The 16037-nt window shown below is 54.6% G+C and overlaps 6 protein-coding genes across 6 annotated transcripts; 4 read left to right on the top strand and 2 right to left on the bottom strand.

Moving 5' to 3' along the window:
* Positions 1-136: 136 nt before the first annotated feature.
* On the top strand, positions 137-2023 carry C8A04DRAFT_11936 (UV radiation resistance protein and autophagy-related subunit 14-domain-containing protein; the record flags this gene model as incomplete). Its single annotated transcript, XM_062777153.1, has 2 exons — positions 137-520; positions 584-2023. The coding sequence occupies 2 exons, from the start codon at positions 137-139 to the stop codon at positions 2021-2023; spliced, it is 1824 nt and encodes a 607-aa protein (XP_062637351.1).
* A 2341-nt stretch (positions 2024-4364) lies between these two features.
* On the top strand, positions 4365-6190 carry C8A04DRAFT_11901 (uncharacterized protein; the record flags this gene model as incomplete). Its single annotated transcript, XM_062777135.1, has 7 exons — positions 4365-4553; positions 4611-4647; positions 4712-4788; positions 4857-5124; positions 5185-5290; positions 5407-5661; positions 5779-6190. The coding sequence occupies 7 exons, from the start codon at positions 4365-4367 to the stop codon at positions 6188-6190; spliced, it is 1344 nt and encodes a 447-aa protein (XP_062637350.1).
* A 2003-nt stretch (positions 6191-8193) lies between these two features.
* Positions 8194-9651, top strand: C8A04DRAFT_11865 (uncharacterized protein; the record flags this gene model as incomplete). The annotated part of the gene is made up of 2 exons (XM_062777123.1): positions 8194-8968; positions 9059-9651. 2 exons carry the CDS (start codon positions 8194-8196, stop codon positions 9649-9651), a joined length of 1368 nt encoding a protein of 455 aa, XP_062637349.1.
* Positions 9652-11301: 1650 nt separating this feature from the next.
* C8A04DRAFT_28321 (uncharacterized protein) lies at positions 11302-12309 on the bottom strand (the record flags this gene model as incomplete). Its single annotated transcript, XM_062780602.1, has 1 exon — positions 11302-12309. The coding sequence occupies one exon, from the start codon at positions 12307-12309 to the stop codon at positions 11302-11304; it is 1008 nt and encodes a 335-aa protein (XP_062637348.1).
* Positions 12310-13435: 1126 nt separating this feature from the next.
* On the top strand, positions 13436-15005 carry C8A04DRAFT_37008 (uncharacterized protein; the record flags this gene model as incomplete). Its single annotated transcript, XM_062783737.1, has 2 exons — positions 13436-13467; positions 13913-15005. 2 exons carry the CDS (start codon positions 13436-13438, stop codon positions 15003-15005), a joined length of 1125 nt encoding a protein of 374 aa, XP_062637347.1.
* Positions 15006-15158: 153 nt separating this feature from the next.
* On the bottom strand, positions 15159-15877 carry C8A04DRAFT_28319 (uncharacterized protein; the record flags this gene model as incomplete). Its single annotated transcript, XM_062780601.1, has 2 exons — positions 15159-15779; positions 15830-15877. The coding sequence occupies 2 exons, from the start codon at positions 15875-15877 to the stop codon at positions 15159-15161; spliced, it is 669 nt and encodes a 222-aa protein (XP_062637346.1).
* Positions 15878-16037: the final 160 nt, after the last annotated feature.

Genomic DNA, 16037 nt, shown 5'->3' with positions numbered 1-16037 from the left:
CCTGGCCGATCCCCAAGCTCCATTGGCGCAAGTCAAGGCTAAACGGCGTTGAGGTATCGTCATCAACAGCGCTCATGATGCGCGCCGCCGCGGCCGCCGTTCCATCTTTTCCCAACCAGACCCTCGAAATGTTACAATGTCGACCGAGACCACGCGCCCGTTGTTACTACCCCAAAATCGCAAACTCCGACACTTGCGCGGCATCGCGCTGAGGAACCTTGTCTTTTCCCGACCCCGCGGACGCACGCTCGATGACGCCGACCTCAATAACAAAAGTCCCGCGAAGCTCGAGTCGCTACGAACAACCACACCTCATCTTCACCATGCTTTGTCTTCCGAAGACTTGCGCCCACCAGCGGGTCGCCGAAGAAGCACCAATTTAGCCAACGTTACTCCGGCCATTCGGCAGAGAAAGTTCGAGGATGTTTACGACAGCAAGTTAGCCGATGCTTTCTTCTCCTTACACGTGGAGGACGAGGAGGAACCAATATACATAAGCGAGGTCGAGGAGCGTGCCACGGTATGGATCATTGGGACCGGTTCACGCGCGCCGTGAAGTCCTGTTCCGAGCTAATAGTTTTAGAACTTCAACTTCCGGCATTTTGAGCTTTCTGAGTTGGACTCCTCCATCACTCACTCGGCTCAGGTCACGATAAAGGTCTGGGCCAAACGACACGACACCTGGTCACTCTTGCGGGAAGATACGGTTGACCTGCGGGCGCTCAATTGGCTTGGGACGCTCCAGAGTGTTCATTTCCCGCCGAACAGTTTGGCCTTCCACATGGTCGACGGCATTTACTCGCTGGAGCTCACTGGAAAGCCTGCGCCACCAAAACACTCTATTCCGGCACCGACCTCGTCGTACAATGCCTTGATGAGGCTTGCGACGTTGGATAACTCGATTCAAGACGCGCTTGCTACCCGTGAACTTCTCACGCAACAGATCAACGACCTCCTGACTCACGAAACCGAAAATGAAGTGCCCGAAGCCGAAGATGCACTTTCCCTGACAAACAAATACTTAATACAACAACGGAAGGCGATCGCGCTAGCTAGGAAACGAAACACGGAGTTGAAGGAATCGATCGCGGCGCGGGGTAAAGCCATTGCGCAGGGTCGCGCAACGCAGGAGAAAGTTGCCAACGACGTCGAGAATGCTACGGAAAAACTGGCCCAGTCCCGGACTCTCCTCGCGAAGGCTAAGAGCGACATACACGGCCAGCGCCGACGCATCTGTGAAGATCTCTCCCGCATCTACAACATCACACCAGTGCTTCTCGGACCACCACTCTCTTTCCAAATCTGCAACCTTCCTCTGCCCAATACCACCTACGACTCCGCCACTAAATCCGCCGGTCTGAGCGAAGACGCCCTCTCTGCTGCTTTGGGGTACGTCGCGCACTTGGCCGACTCCTTGCAGTACTACCTCTCCGTCCCGTTGCCCTATCCAATCCGAGCATTCGGGTCACGTTCCAGCATCCGTGACGACATTTCCCAGCTGCCGGACCCGCAACGCGAGTTCCCGTTGTATGTCCCACGGGGAGGGTCTGGGTCGAGCGCGCATTTCCGTTTCGACTACGCCTGGTTCTTGCTCAACAAGGATGTTGAAGCGCTGTGTGCGTCACAATCGCTGAAGGTCGTGGATATCCGACATACGCTGCCTAATCTGAAGTACCTGCTATATGTGTGCAGCGCGGGAGGAGACGAAGTGCCCGAGAGAAAACGGGGAGGTGTCAGAGGGCTGTGGGCGGGGAGGGTGAAGGGGTTTGGCATGGTGACGGGCGATGATGCCAGCAGTCTGGGTGGGCACAGCCGACGAGGCAGTGACGCGAGTGAAGCGGCAGGAAGGCAGAGGGATGAGTTCGTGCGGAAAGCGATGGCCAACGGGGGTCGGGAACATCCGATGCGAGAGGGTAATGGGGATTTTAATGGTCCGCATGGGGGATCTGGACTGCCATTTGAGGAGGGCGAGACGAAGCTGAGTTTGAGGACCAAGGGGTTGAGAGAGAACGCTGCGCAGTGAGCCCCTGAGTTAGCGCTCAGAAGTCCTTAGGTGTCATCTCGAGGTGTCCATGAACACTAAAACGCGTTCATTTAAAGGATTGGAGCTGAAAACGGGCTCATCACGTCGGGCTGCTTGGTCACTGCCAGCTCGGTAAAGCGGTTGTTGTTGATCCGGACTCTTCGACCGAGGCGTGCTTCACACAAACACATCGGTGACCCAACCCACTCCTTTTCTGTCTCAACCTTATGGCTGACACATAGTTTGTCCCCCGGACAGAATAAGTAGTATTCGTAATACAATTATAGACGCAACTATCCTCACTACCCTCAATTAGTGAAGCTACAACCCTCTCCAGGGAATGGGTGGAAATTGAATGAACCCCCGGCTCCGAAAGGATCGACTGGCCCGGGTATACGCGTCATCTGCACTCACACTGAACTTCAGAATGCACAGCTTTCTGCTACGGAAACTGGCTTCCGTAGTCATGGACCACTCTGCAAGGATTCCAAAGCGGGTGGCGACCTGATGCCGTGAATGAGGGACATCATCAATATGTTGTCCCGCCTTCCTCACAACATTCCTAAACTTGAGGCATGATTCTCTTCAACTCATCCCCAGGTCTTTCCATCGCACGAGAGTTCCTGCACTATCTACCCGCAGCCTGTCACGTTGATTTCCGCGTGTCAAGTCTGGTACGGACTCCCGCTTACACACTCGGTCATCCTCCTCGTGCCACGCAGCTCACGACGCAGGCCACAGCGTCCGCCGTGCCGTCCGCACAGACGCGTCCCCGCCCACATCCCGACAAATCAAGCTTCTTGCCGGGACGAGAAAGGTGCGGGCATGCAAGGGCTCTTGTGAAGAAGCATGGACAATAAATTATGGATGAAGCTATTGAGACGAACGGGTGTTGGCTTGGGCCTTTGAGCCGGGCACCAGCCAACCAAGAATTCGGATTTTCGGAACCAACGATGTGGGCAAGTGAACGGACGGTCAGCGCGTGGTTGTGGCCAGGGTTGGTTGTTCACCGGTTGAGCAATGGCGTTTTTGCGGGGAATGAGATGTGCGAAGGGGCATTGGGGTTGAGGTAACGTTAACGCTCACTTGGGAAATCTGCAGCGCCCTCCTCCTCTGTCAAAGAGAAAATACTCAAAGGGGTCAAGTGAATTTCACTGTCCCTTTTCCCAAGCGAGCTGAGCGAGGCTACAAAACAATTAATACATGCGGTTTCAGCTATTGATCATGATCAAGTTAGAAACACTTTTTCTATTTTCCCACAAAGATCCAATGCAACCGACCGTTACGTTGAGTTGAGCCCAAGGAGAATTTTCTTGCTCGGAAGACGGCAAGACCCTCGCGGGTGTGCTAGTGGCGTCTCATCGCGCGCCCGCTGCCCCCCTGAGTCCCTTCCTTCGACCCCTGAACCCCATCTTTTCGGATCTGTCAAAGTGTGGCACGAGCCAACCTCATTCAGCCTTCATTCGACCTTGATCTCCGTCCACTCGATCTTTTAGTTCAAGGATGGCGGGGCAGTGGATTTGACACCAATGAAAAGGATTTAGTGGTCGATCATACAGTAAGTGCTAAGTCAAGCATTTCTTTTCAACAAGAAATCCAGTGCTCTCACATGATTTATTTCCTACCCTCGCTCCCGTTCTCATGCTTCGCATGATGCAGAGCGAAACGATTCCCATGCGCCTGCGTTGGAACCCATGCTGCCTGTCCCGTAATAAAGTCAGCAAAAGTTCCAGACTGGAAAAATGGGTGGGAAAGCGAACTGCCGATGGTATGGATCCAGGGGGCGGCCGGAACCGAGTTAGAGTTCCCGCCCCCAGATGGTTGGGAAGTCTGGGACTGGCTCTCGTGGGAATTATGGTTGCATTCCCTGCCGTTTTCCTGGCACTCTGCGGTCTAAAAGTGTGTCTATGTTTTGATGGGACAGGTCCCTTGGCAGAGGAAGGCTGCGGCATTCTGGGCCATCTGCAGAAGGTCTGTGTGCCGGCTGAAGCGGATGCATCGTTGGTTTGATGAGTTCAGCCATGTGGTGGTTCCGTAATAGCTCGGGGGTGAAGTCGGGAGGGGCCTGCTTTGGTAAGTAAGATGCGGCCCGTTAAGAACTCTGTCACCCGTAGATTTAGGTTCTGAGGTTATTCTATTTTGGTGGATTTGCCTTTTACTCTTCCTTTCCCTTCACATCAGGGAGCAATCATCTACTATTTGAGAACGTTATTGTCGCGCCAAAAGCACAGCAGGGCTACTGTGACCCCAGATCGTTGAATCTGGCAATAATGTCCCTTCGGCGTCCGACCTGCGCCTCCCATACACCGGGCTACTCCTGCTGTTGCTCCGCACGAAGATCATGAGTACCACACAACCCCCACCGCCGTCGCCAGCCGATCTCCCACACGATTCGCTAAAGGTCAACATCATCGTGTCGACAACAATATGCTGGTTCATTGCCGCGTTCTTTGTGGCGTTGAGGGTATACACGAGAGGGTTCATTCTCCGGGTCTTTGGCCCATCGGATTGGAGTATCCTGCTAGCGTTGGTACGTCCACAGAACTAGGATATACATGGGAAGCAGACGAATGCTGATACGGTGTAGTTGTTTGCGGCCGCGACGGGCGGCGCTGTCATAGAACGTTAGTCTTTCATCCGCGTTTTCTGCCCTCGATCTGCCGCGGGCTAACGATAAATACCTTGTAGAGGCTACGCATGGCGCCGGGAATCACATATGGGACCTCGATCCCAATGATACAGCCTCAGCTCTTGCCTGGGGCCGGGTACGGCGATTTTCACCTCGACCTCTACGCTTAAAGTCCTCACTGACACCTTGATTTTGGGACAACAGGCCGCTTGGTACGGCATCCTCTTCTACCAAATCTCGCTCTGCTTCGCCAAATTTGCTATCCTTATTCTCTACATCCACCTCTTCACGTTCAAATGGGCCCGGCGCGCTGGGCAGATCTTGTTTGGGATTGTGGCGGTGTCTCATCTGTACATGACCCTGCTCGCGTTCACGGCCTGCATTCCGCTGTATGCATATTGGGACACTACGGTGACGGACAAGTACTGCCATCCCCAAGCCTTGTGGTGGTCGGCTACTGGATTGCACATGGGTAAGTTGTCCTGGGAATTCTGAGTCGTCTCGGGAGCGTGAAGGTTGATAACGAACATAGTCACCGACTTTCTCATCTTCATTCTTCCCATGCCCGTGGTCTGGACAATCCGGCTTCCTCGACGACAAAAGTACATTCTCTCCGCCATCTTCGGTTTTGGTTTCATGTTAGTTGCCCCTTTCAATCTCCAGTCTACTACTCAGAAACAAAAAAAGAAAAAGAGGAAAAGAAAGAAAAGAGAGAAAGAAAGAAAAACCTGCTAAAAACACATCCTCCAATCAGCGTCTGCTTCATCTCCATCCTCCGCCTCATCCAACTCATCCGCGCCCAAACCGACCCCGACTTCACCTACGTCGCCGCCGAGCTCTCCTACCTCACCGCCGTCGAACTCAACGGCGCCATCGTCTGCGCCTGTGTCATGACCCTCAAACCCCTACTCGCCCGCCTCTTCCCACGAACATGGGGCAGCTCATCCATTTCCTCCTCCGCAGCTGCCGCTGCTGCTGCCGCTCGAGCAGGCGCACGACCCAGATCGACGTCCAGCTCAGGTGCCGCAGCGGAAAGAAGGAGACAATGGAGGTGGCAGCGGTATGGGCATGGGCCGGGGGCGGAGAGTCGGAACGGTGGGGGGTCTGGGAGAAGTAGGAGAGGTAGTGAGACGTTGGTGAATCTGTCGAAGGGGTCCGGACCTGGGGGCCCGCCGACGATTGGGAGTGTGCCGAGTAAGCAGAAGTTGGGACCGTTGGGGGCGATGGAGCGGGATGTGTGGATTGAATCTGGGGATGGTGGGGGCAATAGGGGTCGAGGCGGCGGAGGAGGTCCGAGGAGGATTTGGGTAGATGGGGGGTATGTGGAATTGGAAGATGGTGATGGTGATGCTTGGGGGGTGGATGTTGAATTGGTTGAGCGTGTGCCCGGGAAAAGGTCGCATGGGAGGACAAGAGACGTGGGAGATGAAGAGGTAGGTATTACGAGGCCAGAACCTCCTTTAGGGAGTAGGGAGGTGAGAGTCCATACCGACTTTAGGATGGAAATTTCGGAACCAAAAATAGGCAGTGCGTATTGAGGGGGGTAATCAATTCTTGTTTTAACCTAATCTAGAAACAGGGCTCAGAGTAGGACTCGTTGATATCTTAGATGGCCATGATGTTGGGATCTCCGATGTAATTACATGATTTCCCTTTTGTTCTACATTTTTGGGGGATTATTGCAACGCACCGCTACAAGACTTATTTTTGCGACCAACCTTCGCCAAGATTCTTCCTGAGAATGAACCTCAATCCACATCACCCACCCCCCTACCGTCGGTTCCGTGTTATCCTCACGCCTGCTCGTCGCAGGCTACTTGGCCCACTGTGTCAGGATCAGAATTAGCCATGGTGGCCTTTTACACTAGAATCACTCCATTCACCGTGCAAAGTACTTTTTATCTACAGGAGTATCCGAATATGATCCCATCTACCCCCCCCACGCCCCTGTCTGTTGTCTCGGAGTCGCCTCCGAGCTGACCGCAACTCACGGTTCAGTTCTTCCCCTGCAGAATGGAATAGTCATCTCGGCGCGTCCACCGATCTGAGTCACTTGTTGGCGCGGATCGCCAATGGGAGGTCGGCTATTCCAGAGTTGGAGCTGTTGGTGATGGGTGCTCGGAGTTGGTTCCGAGCTTACGATGCAGGCCCCAGGGTAGCGGAAATTAGACCGAGGGCGGAGACTGTGGATATCTGTTGGCCGGATTACGGAACATTTCCCGATTGTGGCCTAAAGAGAGCCTTATTGAGGACTGAATGGAGGAATTGGCCCACCAATTGCTGTCAAAGACTTGAGTGAGACATCAGAAGACAGAGACGTTGGAGGAAGGGGTTGGGTCAAATTCCCAAGGGACATTGATGACAGTGTGTGAGTGGAGGAGTAGTCCGTGGAAAGAGGATAATTAGCACTTTAACCACGCCATGAGTCGGCCATACTGTTATCCTTGTGTCCTGGAAACCTACCTGGATTACCTAGGCAACTGGCGGTTATGAAGAGCCGCAGGGTTATCTGCATAGTGAATTCCGCCCTGTCTCATTGTTCCACGCTCTCAGTTGATACAATAGGTACAAGAGTCGCTATAGTACTCAATAGCAAGGAATAAAATTGAGCTGGCCTTTCTATCAAGCCCGCTAGCTTCGTTTTTGACCATTGAATAACTTCTAGCCAGTAATTATCTCTACCTGGAAGACCTAGAAACCCAAGACAAGGTCGAAGAAGTTAGGTAATAATGAAGCGGTTAGCTTTGCCCCTTTAGTTTATTTCAGTGGAGATACCGGAAAGGCCGCAACTCTGGCCGGCACCCACCAGAGGCCGAATTGTTGGGCATTTGTTTGTGTTATGCTTCGATGCGGAGTTGTAGACGGGTTGGACCCCATTCATGCGCATGAAGAAAAGACCCACTCATCCACCCCTCGCTCAAGAAGGTATTCGTAAACTTACTCGAGTTGAACACTCTTTGAACCGTTCAAATCATTTTCCCCCGATCTCCTTCTTTTCATTTGTTATTTAGTTTTCCATTGTTTCCACACATCGAATTGTGCCGCCCCCGATGCGGGAGCTATGGTAATTACAAGAATTGCCGCTTTCGCAGTTGGTCGAGCTGAGTCTGTTGGTTGTCGAGAGTCCACAAGGGCCTGAACTTGCCGGCCCAACGCCAACTTCGCGCAGAAACAGAAACCCTCTCTCCATCCGACCTGCAATTTTGAGTGGTTGCAACTTTGCTGTGCCACACGCCCTCGATCTTTTTCTCCTGTGTGAGAGCCAACAGATAAATTTAGTTCACATTTGACCAGATTGACCCGACCCCATCTCGGGCATCTCCTGATTTTTGAAGGGTTCCAACTTCCCGATTCCAATTTACGAACCATCAGTCTCGCAACAAACAAGTCGCTTCTCGTTTGATTCTCCTCTCCCGTGCGCAAACCAACCATGTTACCACCGAAACGTGAACGGATCGCGGTGAAAATGGAGAAGAGAGACATTAAAGTTCTCGACGAGTCGATCGACTCAAGCGAGGCGAATGAGGAGGAAACAGGGACCATGTCCGACGAAAAGGTTACAGGACTTGCCTCCTTACCGTTAGAGTTGTTCGACAAGATCCTATCTATGCTCGACTCAGTGTATACACTCGGCCAGTTCGTGCGTACGTCGCGCTTCATATACGGCCGCTTCAACGCTGAGAAAGCTGTTCTCATCTGGCGCGCCCTTCAACGGGAGCTTGGGCCCGGGGTTATCGATGCCAAAATCCTATACACGTTTGAGTACGCCGAGCCGAATCCGGATAACCTATACCACTACCACGGGCAGGTCCGCAATATCGCCCGCATCTACATCAGCATGGTGAGGGGTCTGGGAGTCTGGAGCCGGCCTGTGGTTCACATACCGACTCCGTACCAACTCACCGAGTTTGCTCACGCGTTGTACAAAATGAACAAAATCGCGGACCTGTATATCGCCACACAGCTCCAGACCTTTCGGCGCTACGTCGAAAAACATGTCTCCTCAAACGAGTCGGTTTTGGCCGCGGCAGCTCCCTTGACTCCTACTGAGCGCCATCGGGTCCTGCGGGCCCTTTACCGTCGTCAAATCGTCAGTAATGCCTGGGCTCCAACGAGGCGCCATGAGCGATATGAATCATGGGAAGAGGAGGACATCATCAGTATGGGCAATATCAACATAGACGGGCGTGAGCATGATACCAGGGAAGTGAGCTTGGGAATCCTTGCGGCGTTCGAGCCCTGGGGGACGCAGCAGGTCGACCACATCAACCTGTTTCTCGGCCGCCTCTGCATTGCGCTCGATCGCCTCACTTATGGTGACATGGCGGAAAAGGAAGATGATAACGACGACTCCGGCTCCGACGACTCTCGCTCCGACAACTTCGGCTCCGACGACAGTGGCGAAGACCCCCCCCCGCCGTTTTATCCAATACTACCGCAATATTCGGTGAGCGCTAACCGAGAAGTGAAGTTCGGCAATATGTACGCCCGGTCCTCGTCCTATCTGGTGCAGTACATCAAAGCCCATCCAGACCTCGTCGAAGAGGCTGTACGCATCCTATCATCCCAGGCCGAACTGCCCCCGGACCACGAAAGCCTCCAGAACCCGTATCTCGACCGTTACGGCCTCTTCCCCTTGACCTACAGGTTTCAACGCCGAAGATATGACTTAATTCCCCACCCCGAGACCAAGGGGTGGGAGGAGGACCTCAAATCGATAGATTTTGCGGGCGACGAAGACCCAGACGCCGACGCAGGTGGGACACCTTGGGCTTGGCCGGATGCGTTGAATGGTCACTACGTCAACTGGTATGGGGAAGCGCTGCATATGCTCCCATCGCTGGCGGGTGAGGATGAGGAAACGAAGCTTGAGAGAAGAGAGCGGGCGTATCGGTGGCGGTGGGCTGGGTTTTGTTTCTGGGATCGTGAGAGGGTGGAAGCGTTGAAGAAGCTGGACGAGTTCAAGGAGTTTAAGAGGGGTTGGGTTGGGAATCCGTAGGAGTAGCGGCATGTTGGCGGTTGGATCAGATCTCTGTTTAAGTCATCCAGGGTATTAAGTATCTTGAGGTATAATTGGAATCAAGTCCACGGTGTCATCCCTTAGAAATGCGGATGGTTTTGTTTTCACGATGTTCGATGAATATGAGGGTATCGAAAGGTGGATGGAGAACCACACTCATGATGAAAAAAAATTTGGCTTTATATTGAATTGTTAAAGCCTTCATCTAATCAAGGTACCTTATACCCTTGTGTAGGCCACTATATTGTTGTAATGTTCAACATGCTGTCGCTGCATCCGGAAACAGCGGCCTTCCTAATTGGGTATAGCGCTCCGTCAGACTCGCATCCTCGCACGGTCCCGCCGCCCCCGCCGCATAAATATAGCCTTCCTCTTCGACATCCCTTTCTTATACTCTCGACTTCCTCCCTCTCTTATCCCCTTCGCTCAGCCCCCCCGCCTCCTCCTCTGCTTTGCTGTTCCCCTGCCTCCCTCGTCTCCAGCTCGCTAGCCTAATTTCGCTCGCGCTCCGATCCCTATTTCGCCAGGCCGGATGCCTTGTCCACTGTCATTTGCCCGACTGGTACCCCATCTTCTCCCCCATCGGACCTGGCTGTCGCCACCCACTTCTCTACGCCATTAACAGCCGCTTCCGGAGACGAGAAATTCGATGCGAAAAATGACATCACCTCAGTTGGGTTGAATTCCCGATCTGGAATCTTTGCGGCGAACTCTTCTACAAGCAGGCCAGACAACCCGCAGTATCTTCCTGTGGCTATGTGAAACGGATGGCTTTCCCATCGCGGAGAGAAACATTCGTGAGCACGAGTGGATTGATAATCTCTACGAATCAGACGAGGAGGGTGACTTTCCTGAAAGGGATGGGCGGTCGACTGTTGTCAGGAGGGATGTCGGCACCAGGAGATCGAGCCCTGGATCGTGCGGACCTTGACGTTTCGGCGAAACAGCTTTTACTAGATGGGCCGTGAGTAAAGTAGAACAATGGCCCAGTCAGACCTGATGTGTGTCGTGCTACGGCTGTGACTGGTCGGTCCTAAAGGGGGCTGACGGAGTGGCAACCAGGCCTCTCGGTAATACAGTCCCCCTTTGTTTGTTCGGTAGTGCCTGACCTTGGGTGAATAATCGTCAGAATTATTCCCGTTGCTCCTTTTCTTTTCTTTTTTCTTTTGTGTTTTTTTATATTTTTTCAAAAACTAAAATAAAAGAAGGAGATGAGAGAAAGAGAGGGAGAGTTATCTTTTTACCTCAATTTTTCTTCTTGCCTTTCTTTCTGTCTTTAAAGTTAGAATAATGGTCAAAAGTCTATCCCCAGGTTCGGAACTGAAACGGTGCCTCAGGAAATGAGCGTCATAGATGATAGCTTCTTGGACTAAACGAATGTCTCTCTCCGCCACCTTTCCCCTTTGCCCACACATACACCGGCCGAAGTGGCGCCAGCGCCAGCCCTACCTAGGTCCCAGCTCCGGCACGGATAAATCACATCCCAGGCATACCAGATGCCACCAATCCTGATACAACTCAATGCCCCAGCCCGCAGGATATCCGGATGTTTCTGAACACGCCGCCGACTCCATGTCGGTTACACCCCCCCGTAAGTGCGGCCATCGGAGCCGACATATTCACTTTCTGTTAGACTACTCGAGGTTGGTGACGAACGTTGCTCTGAGAATTGAGAGAAGTGTTGGAACGGTTGCCGGGAGACGCAGTCGCTGTAGGACGGAGGGCGGGAGCTCGGTGAGCCGGCGCACGGAGAGCCTGAGCAGGTGGAGCGAGAGCAGGGCGAGTGGAAACAGCGCGAGCGGGATCAGGGCGAGTCGAAGGAGGGCGAGCGGGAGCAGGGCGAGCGGCCAGAGATACCGATGACTGCTGCTGGTTGGTCTTCGCCGCCGACGCAGGCCCCTTGCTGGGGGTTTCGTAATGGGCCTGCCACTTTTTGCCCTGGGCGTCAACGAACACAAGCCGGTTCATGTTCCCCGCCTTCTCAGAGCGCAGTGTGCAGGCCATCTTTTTGCCTCCCGAGTAGTAGTAGGTGTTGCCAGAAGGACCAAAGACGGCTTTGATGTGGCGAGGGCTGCTGGTCCGGTGGCCTTCGGCAGCATCGTAGTAGATCTCGTTGCCCGAAGCATCGCATGGGATCCATTGGTAGTCTGGGTCGAAGTAGTAGTATCCGCCGTTGCCGTCGGGCTTAACATCCTTCTTCCAGGCGCTGCCACCGGATGATGACCCGCCGGCACCGCCGGCACCGCCAGCGCCTCCTCCCCAGCCGGACTCGCTGGGCTCAGAGTCTGGGTCCGGTAGCGGGAACTGAGCGTTTTTGTAATACTCCAGGACGTCACTCGGACTCGGCTGCTCGGTGCCCCAGTTGACAAGGGTGCCTGCCACCGGTTTGTGGCGCTTTCCGTCCTTGAGGAGAATGCAGGTCCAGAAGCACCCCGTGTCTGTCGCGTAGAGGAATCCAATGTGAAACGTGAGCGTCGAGGTCGACCGCCCTTCGCCGTGCGAATTTTGCCACAACCCGATGCCCCATTGCGGAACCGAGATTTGTGCCGGGTTCGCGGCGTCGAGGTACACTTGCATCTTATTTTTGTCCTTTTTGCTGAGCGTGACCTTGTCTACTTTCTTTCCTCCCTTGCCCATTTTGACGACTTGTTAGGGGCTTCCTTTTCTCTTTCGACGAATAATAACCTGGAAGTTGCTAAGACACCTGGTCAGCATGGATTAGGTAGTTTCGACTGGTGATTCGAGTAGGTACCTAGGTACCGAGTCTCAACCAGCGAGTAGGAACACCTTAAACAGGCAAGGTAAATAAACCGGGATATCAAAAGGCAACGGAAGGCAGGGAGTGTCGAGAGGTGGTGGTGGTCAACTTGGAATTACGACTCGGAGGACGACGGACGCCAGGGATATTTATCCTCGCCAGTCTCTAGTCCACTCCAAGTATGGATCTGTATCTTACGCTGGATAGAAGGTCGAATCCCGAGACGGATGGACGGACTCAGACCGTGGTCCATCGGCCGGAGACCTGTTGCAAGCTCAAACCTTGCGCCCCAAGACTGATGGTTCATCGGTAGTGTCACGGCTTCCTTCTGCGACAGCTCGTGGCCAGGTACGAGTCGCCCTGACTATTTTTAGGCGGCCCCCAACTTGCTTGGGTAACAACAACTCTGAGGCATGCTCTCTCACACATCCCTGATCAGCAGGCTGGAGACCGCAATGTAGACAGATCCCGTAGCCCCGCGCTGTCGTTGACTGAGGAGGCTGAGCTGGGCTGGGCCCCCGAGCCGGCTGTTTCGGCTGTCCGCGCTGGCCTGGCCGCTGGTTGTTGGTCGTTGATTCGAGGTTGGTGGTTTGTTGTCGCCTTGTTGGTGATTGTTGGTTGCCATGTTACAGTGTTGGATGTCGGTTGTTGGCGCAGCCAGACCCTAAACAGCCTCACGAACCAACTGGCGACCCGAATCCATTCCCGCGAGCGCGGCCCAGGCTTGTCACAGGTCACGTCCAGGTTTCGCCCCCAAATCCCCCATCGTCCAGGCGTCGATCGGCTTCGTGACTCGTCCAACTAAACAAGCCCAGGGTGCTTCCGCGCCCCCTGGCTGTTGACAAATACACAGTCGGCGCATAGGACTGCTAGAAATAGAATGCATACGGTACCCAAGGTACGTGTACATACGCGTTGGCCGTCCGGTCGTTGGCCGTAACCAAGCGCCCGAGACATGCAAAGGGGGAAACCTCAAACGGCCCGGCTCTGCATGACACGATCATGATGCACCTATACGCGGGCCTGGTACCAGGTAGGTGGGTGGTCCGCGACGTTGTCGTTTTAGTCCACGAGCCACTTGAAGGCCGCAGCAGTAGGCCATGTGGGGCGGGGCCAAGTCGCGCGGCGGGACCCATTTAGATAAAGCTGAGGCCCACCTCCCGTCTTCAGCTCCTTGACATGACAACTTCGCCCGTCCTTCCTCTTTTCATTCATGTAGCTTACAGCTGGCATTTTCAACGCTTCAGTTTCCCCTCGGCAACTTCCGGTCCTCCAAGCCGATTGCGTCTCACCACCGTCTCATCACGGGTTATCCTTCGCAAAAAAGCATCACTTTCCTCCTCCTGTGATTCTGTTACCCCCCCTTGCGGCCCTTCACTATCCGCCAGCGCAGATCAAAATCACAATGTGAGCAAACGCCAAGTGGTTCCCCTCGGCGCTAACCCTTCTCGCTAACTTGGCCGGGATATTCTCCCACTTCAGGGCCACCACGTTCAATCCTACGCTTTACCAAGCAGGGAGGCCACTGGAGCTCCAAGTGCGCAAAAGCTACTCCCCCGACCTGCCGTCCCGCGTTACCGCCACCATCAGCAAAGTGCTCTCCATGACCATGTCCGTTGTGCTGGATGTCACCTTCCAGACCCGTCACGGCCTGCCTGTCCACCATGTGCTCAAGCTCTACGACCGTCGATTTGGCTCATGCCTGCGAGAAGTTGACGGGGACAGGGTCGCGCCGCACACACAGGAAAACGAAGCAGCGTTCGAGGCCTTTGTCAGGCGGGGTATGATGCCTGGGTTCCTCCGCCATCGACATGAAAGAAACGACCCCGAGGAGAGCGTTCTCCCCGTCGGGGCTCGGGAGTTCCTCGACGAGCCTAATCGTACCGAAGGTCTTGCCAAGTACGAGGCTGCGCTCTGGCAAGACTGTAGCGAGCACTTTGAATGCGAGACCAAGGCCTATCACCGACTTGCCAAGCTCCAGGGCACGGTAGTCCCACACCTCTATGCCTATGTAAGTCTTCTGTCGGCCACCAAGCCCGCGACTATCATACCACCGGAAGTAGCGCCCTACTTTGAAGTAAGAGGTATCCTTCTGGAACGGATCGACGGATATTGTCTGGACAATCTAACGCTCGGTCCCCTACCAAAAAACCTAAGGACATGGCAGCATATCATCCAGTTGGCCGCCGATGCAGCGTATGAGATCAACAAGCACGGCATCATTATGGAAGACTGCACGCCGCGCAACGTGGTCGTAGACGGGAAGTCGCAGACACCGCGTATCGTCGATCTGGCACAATGCATGTTTCGGGACGAGATGGTGAGCGAATGGTACAAGTCGGGGTGGCACGAGGACGAGGATTGGGATCCGGAACTTGAGTATTGGGAGCAAGTGAGTACTACGTGTAACCCAGGGGCGATTGCGGCGGTTATGGCGAATCGGATATATAGGAAGACGGGTGCGAAGCTGGAGTTCAGGTATCCGGACTGGAGTGAGATTTTTGCTAAGATAAGGCGGAGAAGAGAGGAGGCAGCCGCAAGAGCACGGAAAACCCCTAGACGCCAGGGGCGTTGAGACAGTGAAGTAATAATACGACTAAGTGTTCCGTCTGCCGAATCATCTCGATATAAGATTCATACACTTTCCAAACACCCACTATAGTATACACCGCGGCCCTTCAACCCCACCCCTTTAATGCCCCTCCCCACGAACCAACCCCCTCCTCAATCACTCGGGCACAAAAGCCTTGATCCTAACCTTCCTCCCCTCCTCCCCTTCACCCGCCCCAACCCCCACAACAAACTCATCCCCGTCCCCAAACCCGCCCGCGCCCGAACTCGCCTCCCCCGGCAGCACCACATCAGTCATGATCTCCAGCCGGCACAGCGCCAGCCCGACATTCCCCACCCCGCTCAACCACTTGCCCGCACTCCGCCCCTTCTTGCCCCCCGGCGCCCGCCCGATGCTCGCCTCGCGTGGGATCTGCTCGGCCGTCACACCATCCTCAATCTCGGGCCGATACCCCGCAACCAAATCCAAGTTCCCCGGCGGGGGTTGTTGGCCGTTGTCTGGGTAGAGCACACACGGCAAGATGCGCTTGCGCACCACCCCGCGGTGCTCGGTGTGGATGGTCAGCTCCTGCCCCATATAGCAGCCCTTGCGGAAGTCGATGGCCACGAAGCACTTGCCAGCCACACTAAGGCTGCTGAGCTGGATGCCGCTGACCTCGGTGTCGATGGTCGGCGTCTGGTCGGTGGCCGTCACGACACCCTTGGGTAACAAGTTCGGGAATGAAGCGTCGGCGTCGAGGCAGTGCTCGATCTGCTTGAACGGCTCGAGCAGCGGGGGCTTTTGTGTGCGGTGCCTGGTGTTGAGTGTCGAGGGCTATCGGCTCTGACGATGACAGTCGACAAGCCGGGAACGATGGGAGGCGCGAGGGGTGCCATTCTGTCTGGTTGCGCCGCCGCGCCGCTGTGCTGGGGAGCCGAAAATGGATTCGAGGTTGAAGAAAACGGATTCAACTGCGGCCCAGGACGGGACGCTCATTGGACGGTGGGGCAAGGTGGGGTCGCAGGTCTGCAGATGAACTGATTGGAGGTGGTACCT

The sequence above is a fragment of the Dichotomopilus funicola genome, assembly GCF_033296635.1.
Source record: "Dichotomopilus funicola strain CBS 141.50 unplaced genomic scaffold C8A04scaffold_28, whole genome shotgun sequence".
NCBI lineage: Eukaryota > Fungi > Ascomycota > Sordariomycetes > Sordariales > Chaetomiaceae > Dichotomopilus > Dichotomopilus funicola.
Note: the sequence above shows the minus strand (reverse complement) of the source record. Positions and strands in the feature narration are given on the sequence as shown.